We start from the raw sequence: 17322 nt of genomic DNA, 5'->3' as shown, positions 1-17322 counted from the left end.
GGTGCTAAGACCCCACCCCTGTCCCTAACCCCACAGGGCCAGCCTGACACGGTGCAAGACGCGCTTCGTTTCACTATGGATGTCATTGGGGGAAAGTGAGTCTGTGGGGGTAGCCCTGGTTCCTTCTTTTTGTGAAGGGTGCTGTGCCTCTGCTGGCATCTCTGGGAGAAAGGCTTCAGTGCCAGAGAGCGATGTCCCACATGGGAAGTAGGTTCTGGATCTCTACTGACACCCCGTGACTGCCCACTCCCCCTGCTTCTGACCCCCAGGTTCAATTCTGCCAAGAAGGACAACGACTTCATCTACCATGAGGCTGTCCCAGCATTGGACACCCTTCAGCCTGTAAAAGGTCGGGGAGCTGAGAGGTGGGGGCAGAGGTGAGGGTGGGGTGGAGACAGGACACAGGAGGCTGCCTCAAGGACTCTGCATGGGCCCGATCTCCACAATTTCCACCTCGCCAGGAGCCCCCTTGGTGAAGCCCTTGCCAGTGAACCCCACAGACCCAGCTGTTACAGGCCCTGACATCTTCGCCAAACTGGTACCCATGGCTGCCCACGAGGCCTCGTCACTCTACAGGTGGGTGGAGGGTGGAACAGAGGGAGGCTGGGTGTCTGGAGATGTGGGTCTCCAGCACATGCTGTGTTGCTTCTGCAGTGAGGAGAAGGCCAAGCTGCTCCGGGAGATGATGGCCAAGATAGAGGACAAGAATGAGGTCCTGGAGTGAGTGTGGGACCTGGGCCGGGAGGCGGAGGCAGAGGCAGGCGGCACTTCCCGGGGCTCTGGGAACCCCAGGGCTGCCTATGCTGGGAGAGGAATGAAATGTCCATTTCGAACAGGTTTCCCAACGCTGCCTTCCCGCCCAGGGTGGGAAGGAGTCATGTCTTGGGAGGAGGAGGTGCCTTCTGTCCCACTGTTTCCAGCAATGCCTTGGGCATGTTCTGTGAGACCAGGCCAGACCTGGTAGTAGGGGTCCGAGGTCACAATTTGCTCTCTGCTGAGACCTCAGATTCAGTGGTGGGGCTTGCCCTAGCGGCTCCTTTGACATGGTCAGAGTTGGATCAGTACCCAGCACCCACCTGGCCCTGTTGCCCCCCACAGCCAATTCATGGATTCAATGCAGTTGGATCCCGAGACCGTGGACAACCTTGATGCCTACAGCCACATCCCACCCCAGCTCATGGAGAAGTGTGCGGCCCTCAGCGTCCGGCCCGACACTGTCAGGAACCTTGTCCAGTCCATGCAAGGCGAGTAAGGGGCAGAGCAAGCAGGTGGAGGGGAGTGTGGAGGTCATCTGCTGTGGCCTCCTCCATGTCTCTGGTCACCAAGGATGGAGGCTGCACCCCTCTAGGCCCTGGCTTGGGTCCCCATGCCCACTCCCCTGGATCAGCATACCTCATGCACCCTGCTCAGTGTACGCTGGACCTCACTCAAGCCCTGGCCTGAGGGGGCGGTTCTGTCTCTTTGGGGAGGGGCCCATGGGTGCTCAGTCAGCCTGCCTCAGGGGCTGCCTCTACAATCCACACCCCCAGTGCTGTCAGGTGTGTTCACGGATGTGGAGGCTTCCCTGAAGGACATCAGAGACCTGCTGGAGGAGGATGAGCTGCTAGAGCAGAAGTTTCAGGAGGCGGTGGGCCAGACGGGGGCCATCTCCGTCCCCTCCAAGGCTGAGCTGGCAGAGGTGAGGCGAGAATGGGCCAAGTACATGGAAGTCCACGAGAAGGCCTCCTTTACCAACAGTGAGCTGCACCGTGCCATGAACCTGCACGTCGGCAACCTGCGCCTGCTCAGTGGGCCACTTGACCAGGTCCGGGCTGCCCTGCCCACACCAGCCCTCACCCCAGGTGAGCCCCACCCGACCCCATTGGGAGAGTTGAGCTGGGGGTTTCTCTGGCCTCACTGACCACTGTTGCCCACAGAGGACAAGGCTGTGCTGCAGAACCTAAAGCGCATCCTGGCCAAGGTGCAGGAGATGCGGGACCAGCGTGTGTCTCTGGAGCAGCAGCTGCGTGAGCTCATCCAGAAAGATGACATCACTGCCTCACTGGTCACCACAGACCACTCAGAGATGAAGGTGGGCTGAGTGAGCAGGGTGGAGGGACTCTGGGCCCCACCCTTAGGAGTCGAGGCCCTGAGTGTCCATCCCTGGCCCCCACCCCTCCCTCAGAAGCTGTTCGAGGAGCAGCTGAAAAAGTACGACCAGCTGAAGGTATACCTGGAGCAGAACCTGGCCGCCCAGGACCGTGTCCTCCGCGCACTGACAGAGGCCAACGTGCAGTACGCAGCCGTGCGGCGGGTACTCAGCGACCTGGACCAAAAGTCAGTGCCCAGTCCTCTGCTCTTGTCTGGAGCTGCCTGGAGCCCACCCCCGTGGTTCACCTGGAGCTGGCCCTTCTGCCCACCAGGTGGAACTCCACGCTGCAAACCCTGGTGGCCTCGTATGAAGCCTATGAGGACCTGATGAAGAAGTCACAGGAGGGCAGGGACTTCTACGCAGACCTGGAGAGCAAGGTGGCTGCTCTGCTGGAGCGCACACAGTCTACCTGTCAGGCCCGCGAGGCTGCCCGCCAGCAGCTCTTGGACAGGTTCGTGTGGCCCTGGGGCTGTGGTGCGGCTTGGGTCCAGACAGGCTGGGGTGATAGGAGCCTGACCCCACTTTTTCCCTGCCTGTCCCGCAGGGAGCTGAAGAAGAAGCCGCCGCCACGGCCCACAGCCCCAAAGCCACTGCTGCCCCGCAGGGAGGAGAGTGAGGCGATGGAAGCAGGAGACCCCCCCGAGGAGCTGCGTAGCCTTCCCCCTGACATGGTGGCTGGCCCACGACTGCCCGACACCTTCCTGGGAACTGCCACCCCGCTCCACTTTCCTCCCAGCCCTTTCCCCAGCTCCACGGGCCCAGGACCCCACTATCTCTCAGGCCCCTTGCCCCCTGGTACCTACTCAGGCCCCACCCAGCTGATACAGCCCAGGGCCCCAGGGCCCGCTGCAGTGCCCGTAGCACCTGGGCCTGCCCTCTACCCAGCCCCTGCCTATACGCCGGAGCTGGGCCTTGTGCCCCGATCCTCCCCCCAGCATGGCATGGTGAGCAGTCCCTATGTGGGGGTAGGGCCGGCCCCACCAGTTGCAGGTCTGCCCTCCGCCCCACCTCCTCAATTCTCAGGCCCCGAGCTGACCATGGTGGTTCGGCCAGCCACCACCACAGTAGACAGCATCCAGGCGCCCATCCCCAGCCACACAGCCCCACGGCCAAACCCCACGACTGTTCCTCCCCAGCCCCGCTTCCCAGTGCCTCCACCACAGTCTCTGCCCACGCCTTACACCTACCCCGTAGGGACCAAGCAACCCGTCCCAGCCCAGCACCACTTCTCTCCTGGGATCCCTGCAGGTTTTCCAGCCCCGAGGATTGGGCCTCAGCCCCAGCCTTCACGAGCATTTGGGCCTCAGCCCCCACAGCAGCCCCTTCCACTCCAGCATCCGCACCTCTTCCCAACCCAGGCCCCAGGACTCCTACCCCCACAGTCCCCCTACCCCTATGCCCCTCAGCCTGGGGTTCTGGGGCAGCCGCCAACCCCCCTGCACACCCAGCTCTACCCAGGTCCTGCTCAAGACCCTCTGCCAGCCCACTCAGGGGCTCTGCCTTTCCCCAGCCCTGGGCCCCCTCAGCCTCCCCATCCCCCCCTGGCATATGGTCCTGCCCCTGCTACCAGACCCATGGGCCCCCAGGCAGCCCCTCTTACCATCCGAGGGCCCTCACCTGCTGGCCAGCCAACCCCCAGTCCCCACCTGGTGCCTTCACCTGCTCCATCTCCAGGGCCTGGTTCTGTGCCCCCTCGGCCCCCAGCAGCAGAACCACCCCCTTGCCTGCGCCGAGGCGCTGCAGCTGCAGACCTGCTCTCCTCCAGCCCGGAGAGCCAGCATGGCAGCACTCAGCCTCCTGGGGGTGGGCAGCCCCTGCTGCAGCCCACCAAGGTGGATGCAGCTGAGGGCCGTCGGCCACAGGCCCTGCGGCTGATTGAGCGGGACCCCTATGAGCATCCCGAGAGGCTGCGGCAGTTGCAGCAGGAGCTGGAGGCCTTTCGGGGCCAGCTGGGGGATGTGGGGGCTCTGGACACTGTCTGGCGGGAGCTGCAAGATGCGCAGGAACATGATGCCCGAGGCCGTTCCATCGCCATCGCCCGCTGCTACTCACTGAAGAACCGGCACCAGGATGTCATGCCCTACGACAGTAACCGTGTGGTGCTGCGCTCAGGCAAGGATGACTACATCAATGCCAGCTGCGTGGAGGGGCTCTCCCCATACTGCCCGCCGCTAGTGGCCACCCAGGCCCCACTGCCCGGCACAGCTGCTGACTTCTGGCTCATGGTTCATGAGCAGAAAGTGTCAGTTATTGTCATGCTGGTTTCTGAGGCTGAGATGGAGAAGGTGAGAGAGGGGCTGGGTGCCCACGAGGGCAGTGTGGGGTGGCAGGGCAGGGGATCCTGGAAAACCAGCCCTGTCTTGGTGTGTCTGTCCCTCAGCAAAAAGTGGCACGCTACTTCCCCACTGAGAGGGGCCAGCCCATGGTGCACGGTGCCCTGAGCCTGGCATTGAGCAGCGTCCGCAGCACTGAAACCCATGTGGAACGTGTGCTGAGCCTGCAGTTCCGAGACCAGAGCCTCAAGCGCTCTCTCGTGCACCTCCACTTCCCCACTTGGCCTGAGTTGTGCGTCCACTGCTCTGGATGGTGGCTGGGGGTCTGGGGTGCCGTCCAGTCCTTGGTGCTGGGAGGGATGGGAGCCTCAGATCAGGCCTGGCTCATAGGCTCTTCCCCACCCCATCCTGTCCCACAGAGGCCTGCCCGACAGCCCCAGCAACTTGCTGCACTTCATCCAGGAGGTGCACGCACATTACCTGCATCAGCGGCCGCTGCACACGCCCATCATTGTGCACTGCAGGTAGAGGGTGGGCCTGACAGTCTCTCTACGGGCTCTTGGCCTGGCCTCATTCCCCAGCCTCATACCCCCTTCTTGGCACAGCTCTGGTGTGGGCCGCACAGGAGCCTTCGCGCTGCTCTATGCAGCTGTGCAGGAGGTGGAGGCTGGGAATGGAATCCCTGAGCTGCCTCAACTGGTGCGACGCATGCGGCAGCAGAGGAAGCACATGCTGCAGGAGAAGGTGAGGATCTGGGCAGGTGGGGCTGGGATGGGCCTTCTGTCCCCGGGTGTCGGGCCCCTGCCTGGCTGACCTGGCCAAATGCACCTGTGCAGTTGCACCTCAGGTTCTGCTATGAGGCAGTGGTGAGACACGTGGAGCAGGTCCTGCAGCGCCATGGTGTGCCCCCTCCATGCAAACCCTTGGCCAGCGCAAGCATCAGCCAGAAGGTGAGGAAGGTTCCCTGGAAGCTGCTGGGACAGTCACGACCTTGGGACTCCCTCTCCTCACCCACTCTGTCTTCTCAGAACCACCTTCCTCAGGACTCCCAGGACCTGGTCCTCGGTGGGGATGTGCCTATCAGCTCCATCCAGGCCACCATTGCCAAGCTCAGCATCCGGCCTCCTGGGGGATTGGAGTCCCCAGTTGCCAGCTTGCCAGGCCCTGCAGAGCCCCCAGGCCTCCCGCCAGCCAGCCTCCCAGAGTCTACCCCAATCCCGTCTTCCTCCCCGCCCCCCCTTTCCTCCCCGCTGCCTGAGGCTCCCCAGCCTGAGGAGGAGCCGCCAGTGCCTGAAGCCCCCAGCTCGGGGCCCCCCTCCTCCTCCCTGGAGCTGCTGGCCTCCTTGACCCCAGAGGCCTTCTCCCTGGACAGCTCCCTGCGGGGCAAGCAGCGGATGAGCAAGCAGAACTTTCTGCAGGCCCATAATGGGCAAGGGCTACGGGCCACCCAGCCCTCTGATGACCCCCTCAGCCTTCTGGATCCACTCTGGACACTCAACAAGACCTGAACAGGTTTCGCCTACCTGGTCCTTACACTACATCATCTCTCATACCCACCTGCCCACACCCAGCAGAGCTTCTCAGTGGGCATAGTCTCTTACTCCCATTTCTGCTGCCTTTGGCCTGCCTGGCCCAGTCCGCACCCCCGTGGGGTGGAGATGTACTGCAGGCTCTGGGTCAGGTTCTGCTCCTTTATGAGACCTGACATTTTTCAGCTCTTTGCTATTGAAATAATAAACCACCCTGTTCTGTGGCCCGTGTCTGAGTCTGCCCATTGCTGCCTCAGCTCTAGTAGCACTGGCAGGAACTTAGCACCTTTCGTGGATAACAGGATGGTACCAAACTGTTTGTTACACTACCAGGACATTTCTTTCAGGGTCCTGCAGTTCTGGCTTGCTCATCCTCCCCGCTTTGCTACCCATGCCATGCTGTACGTTTCCTCAGCAGCTCTGAGGAGGGTCCAGACGGAGTGTGCGCACAAACAATTCCAAGAGAGACAAGTAGCTCCCAAAGTGCCTGACAGATGTGGTTTTTTTAAAAAAGTTTAATATTACAGTCAGGAGGCAGCAGCTGGAAGATACTCGGCTCTTTCCCCCAAGTCCAGGTTCAGTGCATTGGCCCCCACACAGCACCCCAGACCCCTGCCTGGGCAGGGAGGCCCCATGCTCAGTCCAGCTTCTCCAGCACGGAGGGCACATACACCAGGCTGAGCTCACTGCCAAAGTTGCAGACAATGGCAGCGTTGTCCAGCACCAGGATCTGGCGGGCAGGCTGGGCCTCACTGTTCTTCCCCAGGTAGACTGTCTGTAACAGGTCCCCGTAGTTTAGGTCCCAAAAGGAGACACAGCCTTGGCCGCCGGTCACCAGCAGGTTGTCTGAGATGACACCCAAGCTTGCACCACAGCCCAGATCCTGGAGGCAAGGACATGACAAGCTCAGTCCTGAGTCCTTCCCTAAAATCCCAAGAATCCTATGATCCCCACCCCCTCTACCTGCTGAATGGAGTAGAACTTGATGCCTGTGCTGCGGTCCCAGATGCTGATGAGGTCATCCAGGCCACTGCTGATGACACAGGAGGTGGTACAGGTGAGGGAGGTGACATCCCCACGGTGAGCAAACACGTGGCTAACCCGGCTGCCAGTCAGTACATCCCACAGGCAGATGGCCCCATCTTGTCCTCCACTGGCCAGCACCATGGTCTGGGGAAACAGGCCAGGGGAGCGGGGTCACTGTGGTGGAGTACCTCTGTCAAAAAATGGTGTTCCTGTGCCCTGGTGGGTGGGGCCCTGACTCTGCTTCCTGGAAGGGGCCCAGCTCCCAGGAGTCAGCAAACATGGGCCACAGGCTCTGTACCCCGCTACCCCCCGCACAGGCCCCTCACCTGGTCAATGTACACAGTCGTGATGGCCCCTGAGTGGCCCTGAAGGGTGAAGAGGCAGCACGAGTCCTCCAGACGGAATACCTGTGACAGGGATGGACCTCAGGTTCTGGTCTCTGGGATTTTCCAAGTTATACTTTGGCCAGGAAATGCCCTCTGTCCTTCACCAGGACTCCTCCAGCCTCTCCCTGACGAATGCATCAGGCTCCCACCCTGCACCAGGCCACTCCAGCACCCAAGAGATGAGACAATACTCACTCTCAGCGTGTGGTCTTGACTCCCAGTCACCAAGCGCCCGGCAGCGGCTTTCAGGGCTGTGATGGGCTTTTGGTGTGCACAGGGCACTGTGTGGGTCAGGCGACAGGCCACTGTGTCGCTGCTGCTGTACACTGGAGAGGCAGGGGAACTGCCCCGGCCTGGGGTCCCTGAGGACAAAAGGCCAAGTGAAGGATCTCTGAGAAGGCAATGGGCAGACGGCCCCTGCACATCCCACCAAGTGTGAACACCTGCCCGCCCCAGGCCCTCCGACCTCTAAACTGCAGGGGGCTGAGGGCAGTGTGGGTCTCCAAGGAGAAGAAATCAAGCGAACCATTGAGCCGCGCAGCCACAATCCTGGAAGAGAAGAACAGCTGCCAGGGGCCTCTCCCTTAGAGCCCCAATCCTGGGGCTGAGCATGTGGGCACAAGAGATAAAGGGCCAGTTCAAGAAGGGACAGGAGGGACACGGCCAAGAGGAAAGCACATGGTGCCAGAACAGATGCTGGAGCCAGAGGGCAACTCCAAATATTAACCTCCTTGTGCCTCAGTTTGTCTGCAAAATGGGGATAAGAGTACCCACCTCACAGGATGGTCATGAGAATCAAGTGAGCTAACGTGTAAGGTGGTACCTGGTGAATGTCACATAAGCTTGTAAATTAAAAACAAGCAGAGGGCTCCATGTAGCCTGGAGCTGAAGGGAAGGCTGCTGAGGGGAAACAGGATGCAGGGTGGGCTATGTTGGGCGTTGTGGAAGCCTGCATTCTCCATCACATAAAAGCAGCTTCAACCCAATCACAGCCCACACCAATTCCTTTTTCCACAAAAAAACAAGGATTTTTTTTTTTTTTTCTCTCCAAAATTCCTAGGTACAGTCTGACAGGCAGGGATGGGTATATTTGCCCAATAACCCCAAAGCCTCAAAGCAGGTGCCTTTTACTGTAGCGAAAGGCAATGCATGTCTACAATCTCTGCCCATGAATTTGAAGGGCCACACCAGACCTGGGGAAGCCACAGTTGTATAATTGGAAGTGGGTGGACAAAGAGAGACCACAGTCACCAGGAACCCTGAGGGTCAGGGCTGAGACCTGGGGGCTTTCCTTAAAGCTAAAACAAGCAGCAAAGGAGAACTTCCAAGAAGCACAGAGGGACCTGGTGAAATTGGCCAGGCTGGAGGAGAGGATGTCGGCCGAGGCGCATGCAGAACCTGTGCTGACAGGAATGACGGCAGCAGCCCACTGGCAGAAATCCATAGCACTAAGGGCAAGGGACGCCCCCTCCCCAAGGAAAAAGAAAGACTCCAGCTCTAGGTCAGATGGTGCTGCCACCAAGAGTCAAGGAGCCTTGGAGGAGGAGCCAGTGTGGGACAGGCAGGCGAAGGCGTTCGGAAGAAGGCACCTGGCCATTGGGTGGAGACCCAGGTTCACCAGCTCGGAGGTGGGGCCAGAACCCAGGTGACTGAGACTCCCCAAGGAGTGTGCATGCAGACGAGCCCTGGGGACGCCCACAGCCAGCAGGCTTGCTGAGGAGGGCAAGCACGACAGGACCAGGGAGAGCAGAGAACAGCCGCCAGCAGCCAAGGAGAAGAGGGTTCTGCAAGCGCACTTTGTTTCTGTAACTAAAAATGCAACCAAGATACCCCAAAGGCTCAATACTGACAAGCTTATCAGAGAAACTGGCTTCATTGAGAAGGGTGAGAAAGGACAGGAGTGTATCACTCCCCACTGTCACTGCTTAAGGCCCTGGGAGGTCACCGTGTGCCAGGCCCAATTCCAAGCACGTCACACCCCTAACGCTTTTAACTGTTACCTTCCCATCCAAGTGGACTGCCCTCTGCTCACAGGTGTGGGGCTGGTCACCAAGAAGGTCAATCGCAACATACAGTGCAGCAGTGGACGGGAACCAGGACTCAAGACTCAAGAGAGTATGGCTTAGCCAACAAAGGCTGGGGACACTGGGGGCTGAGGCAGGCCACGCTCACCTTTTGTCCAAGAAGACCAAAGCGGTAATGCCTGAGGAGACCTCCTCGCTGCTGCAGCACAGCACCCCTTCAATGGCGTCCCACACCTATGAGTCCAGAGGCTGTGAGCACCTGCCCACCAGAAAGGCCCACAATCCCTGGGGTGGACAGCCGCTCTGCCCACCTTTAGCCCCTCTGCCCACCTCCAGCCGGCCGCTGCTCCGCCCCACCACGATGAGGTGGCCCTGCAGCTCCAAGCTCCAGATGGAACCCTCCGCACTGGGGGCCCAGGCAAGGGAAGGGGAGCCTTTCTCAGGGGAGCCACCCTCGTCCTCAGGAGCCTGGGGCAGCACCGGCCCAGGCGAGGGTGGGCGCAGGGCTGGTGTGCAGACGGCTGCCAGCCCCTCCTCCTGGTACACCCGCTGCACCAGGCGGCTGAAGTCATAGCCTAGGGAGTCCCGAGCGCGGCCACAGACCGCCCGGTGCCGTGGCTCGGGCTGAGTGGGCTGTGAGGGCTGTGGCTGTGCCGAAAAGTTGGTGTCAATTAAGCAGCTGAGGTCAGGCTGGTCCCCGAAGAGGGAAGGCGGTGGAGGGTCCCGGGGGCGGTGTCTCAGGGGAGGGCTGTCCCCAGGCTCCTCTGGGCCAGCCTTCCCACCATCTGAAAGTCGTTCCCAGCTCTCCTGAGCCTCCAGCCCGCTGCCCATGCCACTGTCCCGGCGCTGCCTGCTGGGGGCCAGGACGGTGGAGTGAGAGGGGATGTAGGAGAGGGGGTGTGAGGGGAAGGGAGAGGGTGAGAGGGGAAGTGAGGGGCCGTTAGAGGGGACAAGCAGAGAGGGTGTGGTGTGGGGGTGGGAGGGAGCCTGGAGGGGTTGGGGGATACGTCAGAGGGAGAAAGGAGGGGAGATACATGGCTGCACGGGGTAGGTGGTGGGGTGAGGGGGGTGGGGGGGCACAGAGGAGAGAGCAGCCGCACCTACCCTGGGCGCGGGATACGCGTGAGGCAATCCCCGGTCTGTGCGTCCCACACACACACGTGGCCTGCCAGGCAACAGCTCACCAGCAGCATGCCGTCGCTGGCCAGGCACTCGATATCCTGCGGGAGCCTGGTGTTGGTGTGGGCCAGGCCCCAGCCCTCCCCTGCCTGGCCGCTGTGCCCCCGCTCACCATGAGATGGCCGCGCAGGACCAGCGGCACAATCTCTGTCTCAGGTGGCGCATAGCCATAGTCGTCGCAGGGCAGCTCCCCGCGCCTCCGCCGCCCAGGCCCGCTTCCCGGCTGCCCGTAGTTGCGCGGGCACAGCACGCGGTACAGGCAGAGCAGCAGCAGCACCAACACAATGCCCGCAGCTAGACCCAGCGCCGCCACCCTGCACGGGAAGGCGGACTGCTGTGAGACACACCTCACAGCCTGTCCCCTCCCCTCCTCCCTCTCCCCTACTCTTGCCCACCCGTCCCCCTCCCCGCACTCTATCCCACCCCACCCCACCCAGCAACCTTACTTGTACAGCGTGACGTCTCCATGGGCCTGCACCCCACCTGGGCCCTTGGGTCCCGCTTCCCAGTGCCCAGCAGGTATGGGCCCTGGTGGGGGCCAGGCACTGCGGCCATCCTGAGGGTGCCGGCCCTCCAGGGCCTCCCTCGGGTTCAGGCGGAGTGTGACTGGGATGACGGGCAGCAGGCTGATGTACCTGGGGTCCGGACAGTGGGCAGCCTCAGCGGGGGGCCTCCCAAGGCTTCCTCCTACTGTGCCTGCCAGCCAGTCTGCTCCCTCCTCCCCAGGCAGGCCTCAGCTCCACCGGCCAGACTCTCCCAGCATGGGGGTTGGGGACAGAGGTAGGTCCCTCCCCAGCCCAGCTTAGCAGCCAACCTTGCTGTCCCAGATACCAGCACCCAAGCAGCCCTTCTGACCGTGTGGGGTATCTCCCTCCCCACTCCTGGCACAGGTGGGTGGGTCTCATTCTAGCGAGGGCTGGCAGCCACCTGTGACTCCTCAGAGGAACCTGGGGTTGCTGTTGGGTTATGGCTGCCTAGACCACCAGTTCCCACCTCACAACCTTATGAATTGTTTTATTTATTTGCAGAATTCAAACTGTGGGCCTCCTACATTGGGGAAAGGGGATGGTGAGTTGACACCATCGAGTGAGGAGGTGGCACCTGGCACGGCCCAGCTCACCTCTTGGCCAGTGTGATGTTGTAATAGCTGAAGAGCGTCGGCCAGTGGCGGAAGGACAGTTTCCTCCAAAGTTCCTCATCCTCAGGCCCCCAGGTTACCTCTGGGACTGGGCTGTCATGGCCAGCCTCTGCCGGACCTCCATGCTCAGGTGGCTCGCCTGGCGACGTCTGGTTCTCAGGTAGCTTAGGGGCATCAGGTGGGAAGATGGAGAAGGCAGGGTCCGGGTGGCTGGCGGGCAGCATGCCACTAGGCACAGGCATGGGAGCCAGGGCTCCCTCACCCAGTGGGCTCTGTTCCGTCACCTGGGCAGCGAGGTAGGTGCGCAGCCCTGCTGGGTCTGTGTATACCAGGATGCCAATCCAGACAACGGTGCCAGCCTGCAGTGGAGCAGGGTACTCAGTGGGAGGAATGGGCCCCAACCCCCAGCAGCTTCAGCCCTCGTGCTGAGAGGAAGCAGCACAGGGACCTGAGGCCTAGGGATGGGAGAGGACACAGGCCCCACTGTGTGCTTTCCTCCTGCCTCTCCAAGTCCTCCTGCTGACACCTGCCAGCACTTGGTGCTGGAGGGCCTGCTTCCCTTTCCACAGTTAGGGGCTGAGTTTCTTGGCCTGGAAATACACTGAAGCACCCTGAGGTTTGACACAGAGTGTCCCTGTCCCTAATCTCCACCTCAGCTGGGGTCAGAAAGCTGCTACTATTCATATGGTCAGCATGGCCAGAGGGCCAGCTGCCTGACCTGCTCCAGAGTCCCCCAGAGGTCCTAGTCTCAGGGGGCCTCAGCCTTCCTCCGTCTCAGTTCAGCTCCCTGGGAGAGGCACTGTTGCCCCACAGCCAGCACAGCCCGGCTGGTGACTGATTTTGCCCAGCACTTTCCACCTTCTGCACACCATGCAGCGGCCGATGAAATGTGGCCCAGGGAAATGTGGTGGTCACAGGTGGGTCCATCCCAGAGCACTTGACTAACAGGCTCCTGTCCTGGGCCACTCTCGGGAGAGGATGGCTCCTGTACCTGAGAGCCCTGGAGCTGCTTCTCCCACAGGCTTGTCTCCTCAGAAGCCACCAGGGTCTGGGCAGGGAGGACACAACAGGCAGCTCCCCAGAGCCAGGTTTCCAGGGGCCACCAGGGCCTGAGGAGCATCCCTCGCCACTCTAAGGCCAAGTGCAGCACCACAAGGGGCCTGGAGCGCTGGCCCTCCAGAAGAGGGCAGGGCAGGGGTGGCAAGTACCATGATGAGACGCTGTGCCAGGCGGGTGCGGGCCAGGAAGTAGACAACACGCAGCCTCTTGGGGAGCCGCAGGTTTCGGAAGGAAGACGGCTGCAACGTGATGGTGTGCGGTGTGGACGGCCGCACAGCCAGCTGCCGCTCGTAGCGCGTTGGCTGCCCCACTGGCTTGGCTGAGGGTAGGCAGGCCTCAGGGGGCAGCCGCTTGTTCAGGTCCGCTAGCTGTTGGGGGCACAGTGGTCAGGGCCCAAGTCCACCATCCAGAGGGCGCCCACACAGGACCACTGCCCTGCCCACGGTCCACACCCTTCTCACCCAGGACTCCCTCAGTACAGCTAGGGCTGAGGAGGTGGGCGGGACAAGACTCAGACCACTCCTACCTCCATCCGGCGAATGTCAATGGACAGGACAGTGGTGAAAAACAGCATCTGAAGGAAGAAGTCAGACACCAGCCCCACGACGGCAAAGAGACAGAACTCCTGGAATGAGAGCACACGGGGTGGGGTGGAGGGGAGGCGGTGCCATGATCTGACTGCCCCAGCCCTAGAGGAGCAGTGCTCGGACTGCAGCCGCCTCAGAACCGGCAGGGCAGCAACAGGCAGGGCACAGCAGAGATGAAGAGAGATGCTGGTTGGTCCTCAGCTCACATACCACTAGCAGCTCACCCTGTCTCCACCAGGGGGCAGCAGAAACCCTCACACTTTCTTCAGAAAGGGCTGAAAGGGGAGCGGGGAGTACCTTCCTTGAATCTTCCCGTCCCCCTAGAGAGGGCTGAAGGCCTGCCTTCCCCACTGAGCCCCTACCCTGCTCATGCATCACCAACCCAGCCAGAGCCCAGGCCTGATTCAGGGGCTCTCAGAAAGTTTCCCAGCCAGCAAGTGCCCCGGAACAATGAAGAGAGAGAGGGAGGGATTAACTCTCCTCTAAACTTGAAAAAGGGTGAGCTCTCTGCTCCCCAAGCTCTGTCAGCAGACAGAATTTTCTGAGATGTCAGTGTTGAGACCTCTAGCGCATCACCACAGTGCTACTCGGATCTGGGGTAAGACCATGGGGTACAGAGAGTGGCACAGTGGTTGTCTCAGCTCTAACGTCCCAAGACGACCCTATTCTGCAGATGCTACTGTTTTCCAGGAGAAGCAGCCCACAGCCCATCTGTTCTCTGTTCACCCCCATCCCTCAGCTGGCCTGCCAGCCCTGAGGGAAAGATGGGGGAGAAAAGATGGCATCCTCCCTTTCCTGCAACTCCTTTTGGAATGGCTGGCATCAGTCTGAGGTTCCAGCTCAGTGCAGGGCCACCTCCACCTCAGCTCACAGCCCACAGCTGAGCAAGGGCACTTTGCCAAGAGCAGGGTCACTCTGGGCAATGGGTGGTGGCCCTCCCACAGGTCAGGCCAGGCAAGGCCTCTCGTCTGGAGATTGCAGCATGGGTCAGGGCCAAGGGAGGAGACCGGAGGAAGGGTCTAGGAACCCCACGGTGCTTCTCCCTCAGAAATGGGAAACAGGTGTGACTGAAATGGCACAGCCAGTCCCCCGTTTCTGCCATGCCCTTGCAGCCTCCTCCTGCCACCTGGCTGAAGGGGAAGCAGGCAGGGAGGGGTAGGAAGAGAGGGTCAAGCGCAGAGCCTGCCTGGCTAGGCACTCAGTCTCGGAACCCAGCCAGAGTTTGCTGAGCACTTCTGAGTCAGGCGTGCCAGGGGCCATCTGTGTGCTATAGTGATCCGCTTGCCAGGCAAAGAGGTCCCACCTCAGAGGCAAGGATGCCTGTGCTGAAGAGGGGAGCACCCTGCCCATGGCTGCACAGCTGGGGAGCACAGCAGTTGCTTCCATGCTCATCCAGGTGGCAGGCCTTGGGGCCTTACCTGGATGGCAGGCACTAGGGTGAAGTAGCCAATGAGGATGATGCCCAGCTCCGTGGCCATGTTCTTCATGATGGACCAGCTCTCGCTGCTTAGGCCTGCAGAGGGCAGCAACAGGGCACAGGGCAGCACGTGGCCACTCAGCGACATGACTCACACCACCTCAAGGGCCTCAGAGTGGCAGAGGCATGGGGAGGGACCCCAGCCCTCTGAAGCAGCCATTCCACCAAAGCACCCCAACCCTCAGGGCCCTGCTAATGCCCAGACTCTAAGGGGCTGTCACCACCACACAGCTGCTACAGGGAATGGGTGTTCACAGCCTGGAGGGTGCAGGGGAGGGCTATAACCATCAAAAGGGGGAAGAAGCAGAGTGGAGATGAGAAAATCCACGAGGAAAGCCAAGTGCCACCCACTCCAACCATATCCAACCTCTGCATGTGGTTCTTGTCTGGTCTGTATGGGCCAGCACGAAAGTGAGCCCACCAGCCACAGGGCAGAAGCACTCGGGGGGTGGAGGAGCTGGCTGCATTCTTCCTCAAGCCCCTTCCTGTGGTGAGCCCTGATCCCATGCTGTCACACTGTCACATGTCTAAGGCTCTGTGCTCCTACTATTTCGCCTCATGTCTTCCTAACTCCATATCCAGCACAGGGCCTGGCTTATCACAGAGGCTCACAGAGGTCTGCTGGATGAATGGACAGCTGCCTACAGTCCTGTTCCTCACAGACACAGGGTGACAGGAGGTGAAGAGGAGGAAGACGCTCAAGTGACCAGACCTCCAAGGCCAGGCTCTCCCTTTTCTCATTTGCCCCAAAACCCCAGATCCCCAGCAGGGCCAGAGAGAGCTTTTCTGGCAGCCAGGAAGGCAGCATCTCTGCAACGGCCAGACCCTGGGGCTTGGGCTAGTGTGCTGGAGTGAGGCAGTAAGAGAAAATACTAGGCACTAAAATCCCCAAACAGAAAGTCACCACCAAACACAAGCCCCACCCACACTGAAGTGCAGTGGCGTGATTACAGCTCACTGCAGCTTTGACCTCCCAGGCTCAAGCAATCCTCCCACCTCAGCCTCTTGAGTAGGTGCGACCACAGGTGCATGCCACTATACCCTGCTAATTTTTGTATCTTTTGTAGAGATGGGGTTTCACCATGTTACCCAGGCTGGTCTCGAACTCCTGGGTTCAAGTGATCCACCTGCCTCAGCCTCCCCAAGTGCTGAGATTACAGGTGTGCAGGTGTGAGCCATGGCATGCAGACTGGTTTGCTTTCTTATTGACACATGAACCAGGACGAAGTACAGTCCAGTGGCCCCACGGCTCCCCAGGGCACACACTCAAGAGCTGCCAGGGCCCAGTGGCCCACTGCGTATTATGCCGGAGGAAAGAGCAAGGGACATTTCAGGGGCTCTGTTTGCTCACAGAGCATCAGCAGCAAGAGGAACAGGCCCCTCTCCAGCCCCTCCTGCAGCCCCCTTTCCAACTCTCCCACTGTGTTACCTTGGGCGATCCGCAGCTTCACCTCCAGGTCTACCGGGGTTGAGACCACGGACTTGGTGAGCACCAACACATTCTCTAACCCAATAACCACCACAAGGTAGGGGAAAATCTCGCTGGGGACAGAGAAGGAGAAGGTGAGGACAGTGCTGTGGTGGTTCCCAACAGACTTGGACCCTCAGGAAGGCTGTGGGGTTTCCAGCCTGTTACAGGGGCTGCTGAGTGACTCCCACAACCACTGGGCAGAAACCCTCCCCTGTCCACCTCACCCAACAAGGCCTGCATCTACACAGCACTCAGCTTTCAGGCAGGCTCCAGAGCCTTGCGGAGAGGCCAGCAGCCGTCCTGTCTCTAGCTATCTGGCTCGGGGGGCTGGGAGAGGCCCCTCAGGGAGAGCTGTGCAGTACCACTGCTAGACCACACTTCTCCCCGTCCTTCCCAGGAGGACTGCTGGCTAAAGACAATGACTGCTGCCAAAACCCATGCCAGTAACTCTGGGTGGACCCACCACAGCTAAATATGCAAGGAGATGAAACCACCCTGAAGGCCCACTCACCTTTGTTGAGAAGCTGTGTGTGGAGAACAACTGTTCCTACAGAAAGCTCTACCAGCTATCTGAGCCCACCATCCCACACTCCCCGCAGCAGAACCTAAGAAAGTCTATGTGCGAGGAGCACCAGCTGAGTTATAACTTGCGGGACCTCTGCTTTGGAGCCAAAGGAAGGGAGGGCCCCTGTGGAGGGCATGGCAGACGGTATGGGAGGGCGGTGTTTAACACCATCAGGCTCAGGAAAGGGAGCAGGTATCTAAGAGCAAGGAAACTACCAGAAACAAAACACGACGTCGCTTTTCATACGACCAGCCTGATGGGCCAAGGTGGGGGACAGGCCAATCCATAATCCATTAATAACCATTAACAGACAGGCAGGTGGGCCTATCCAGAGCCAAGATCAAAGCCTGAGGACAAGCCAAGGGAAGAGCTTCCAGACTAAGGTTCAGAGAGGAGTGGCAAGGGGAAAGTAAACATCGGTGGAAAAGGCAACAAATTACAGTGTGCTCATATCTTCCAAAGAGCTTCCTCTAAAAT

The 17322-nt window shown here is 60.4% G+C and overlaps 2 protein-coding genes across 9 annotated transcripts in view; one reads left to right on the top strand and one right to left on the bottom strand.

Annotated features, from left to right (window-relative positions):
- PTPN23 (protein tyrosine phosphatase non-receptor type 23) overlaps positions 1 to 6157 on the top strand; it is a 32798-nt gene extending 26641 nt beyond the window's left edge. For all 4 annotated transcript variants that reach the window (XM_023231658.3, XM_023231659.3, XM_023231660.3 and 1 more), the window contains exons 11-25: positions 37 to 95; positions 270 to 349; positions 462 to 576; positions 655 to 720; positions 1099 to 1244; positions 1530 to 1841; positions 1917 to 2071; positions 2165 to 2316; positions 2403 to 2582; positions 2676 to 4416; positions 4512 to 4696; positions 4824 to 4928; positions 5010 to 5148; positions 5241 to 5354; positions 5433 to 6157. In XM_023231658.3, the coding sequence (XP_023087426.1) occupies positions 37 to 95; positions 270 to 349; positions 462 to 576; positions 655 to 720; positions 1099 to 1244; positions 1530 to 1841; positions 1917 to 2071; positions 2165 to 2316; positions 2403 to 2582; positions 2676 to 4416; positions 4512 to 4696; positions 4824 to 4928; positions 5010 to 5148; positions 5241 to 5354; positions 5433 to 5912 (4029 nt within the window). In that variant the 3' untranslated portion in view covers positions 5913 to 6157. The remainder of the gene's footprint in view (positions 1 to 36; positions 96 to 269; positions 350 to 461; positions 577 to 654; positions 721 to 1098; positions 1245 to 1529; positions 1842 to 1916; positions 2072 to 2164; positions 2317 to 2402; positions 2583 to 2675; positions 4417 to 4511; positions 4697 to 4823; positions 4929 to 5009; positions 5149 to 5240; positions 5355 to 5432) is intronic.
- A 273-nt stretch (positions 6158 to 6430) lies between these two features.
- Positions 6431 to 17322, bottom strand: part of SCAP (SREBF chaperone) — a 67568-nt gene continuing 56676 nt past the window's right edge. For 4 of the 5 annotated variants that reach the window (XM_023231663.2, XM_023231667.2, XM_023231666.2 and 1 more), the window contains 15 exons: positions 16239 to 16351; positions 14751 to 14845; positions 13272 to 13370; positions 12895 to 13113; positions 11669 to 12045; positions 10995 to 11183; positions 10661 to 10862; positions 10474 to 10589; positions 9700 to 10222; positions 9518 to 9603; positions 7812 to 7894; positions 7541 to 7707; positions 7286 to 7366; positions 6897 to 7103; positions 6431 to 6816 (listed from right to left, as the gene is read on the bottom strand). In XM_023231663.2, the coding sequence (XP_023087431.1) occupies positions 6571 to 6816; positions 6897 to 7103; positions 7286 to 7366; positions 7541 to 7707; positions 7812 to 7894; positions 9518 to 9603; positions 9700 to 10222; positions 10474 to 10589; positions 10661 to 10862; positions 10995 to 11183; positions 11669 to 12045; positions 12895 to 13113; positions 13272 to 13370; positions 14751 to 14845; positions 16239 to 16351 (2803 nt within the window). In that variant the 3' untranslated portion in view covers positions 6431 to 6570. The remainder of the gene's footprint in view (positions 6817 to 6896; positions 7104 to 7285; positions 7367 to 7540; positions 7708 to 7811; positions 7895 to 9517; positions 9604 to 9699; positions 10223 to 10473; positions 10590 to 10660; positions 10863 to 10994; positions 11184 to 11668; positions 12046 to 12894; positions 13114 to 13271; positions 13371 to 14750; positions 14846 to 16238; positions 16352 to 17322) is intronic. The other variant, XM_023231665.2, reaches the window with a different exon arrangement.

This window comes from Piliocolobus tephrosceles, chromosome 2 (genome assembly GCF_002776525.5).
Source record: "Piliocolobus tephrosceles isolate RC106 chromosome 2, ASM277652v3, whole genome shotgun sequence".
Lineage (NCBI taxonomy): Eukaryota > Metazoa > Chordata > Mammalia > Primates > Cercopithecidae > Piliocolobus > Piliocolobus tephrosceles.
Note: the sequence above shows the minus strand (reverse complement) of the source record. Positions and strands in the feature narration are given on the sequence as shown.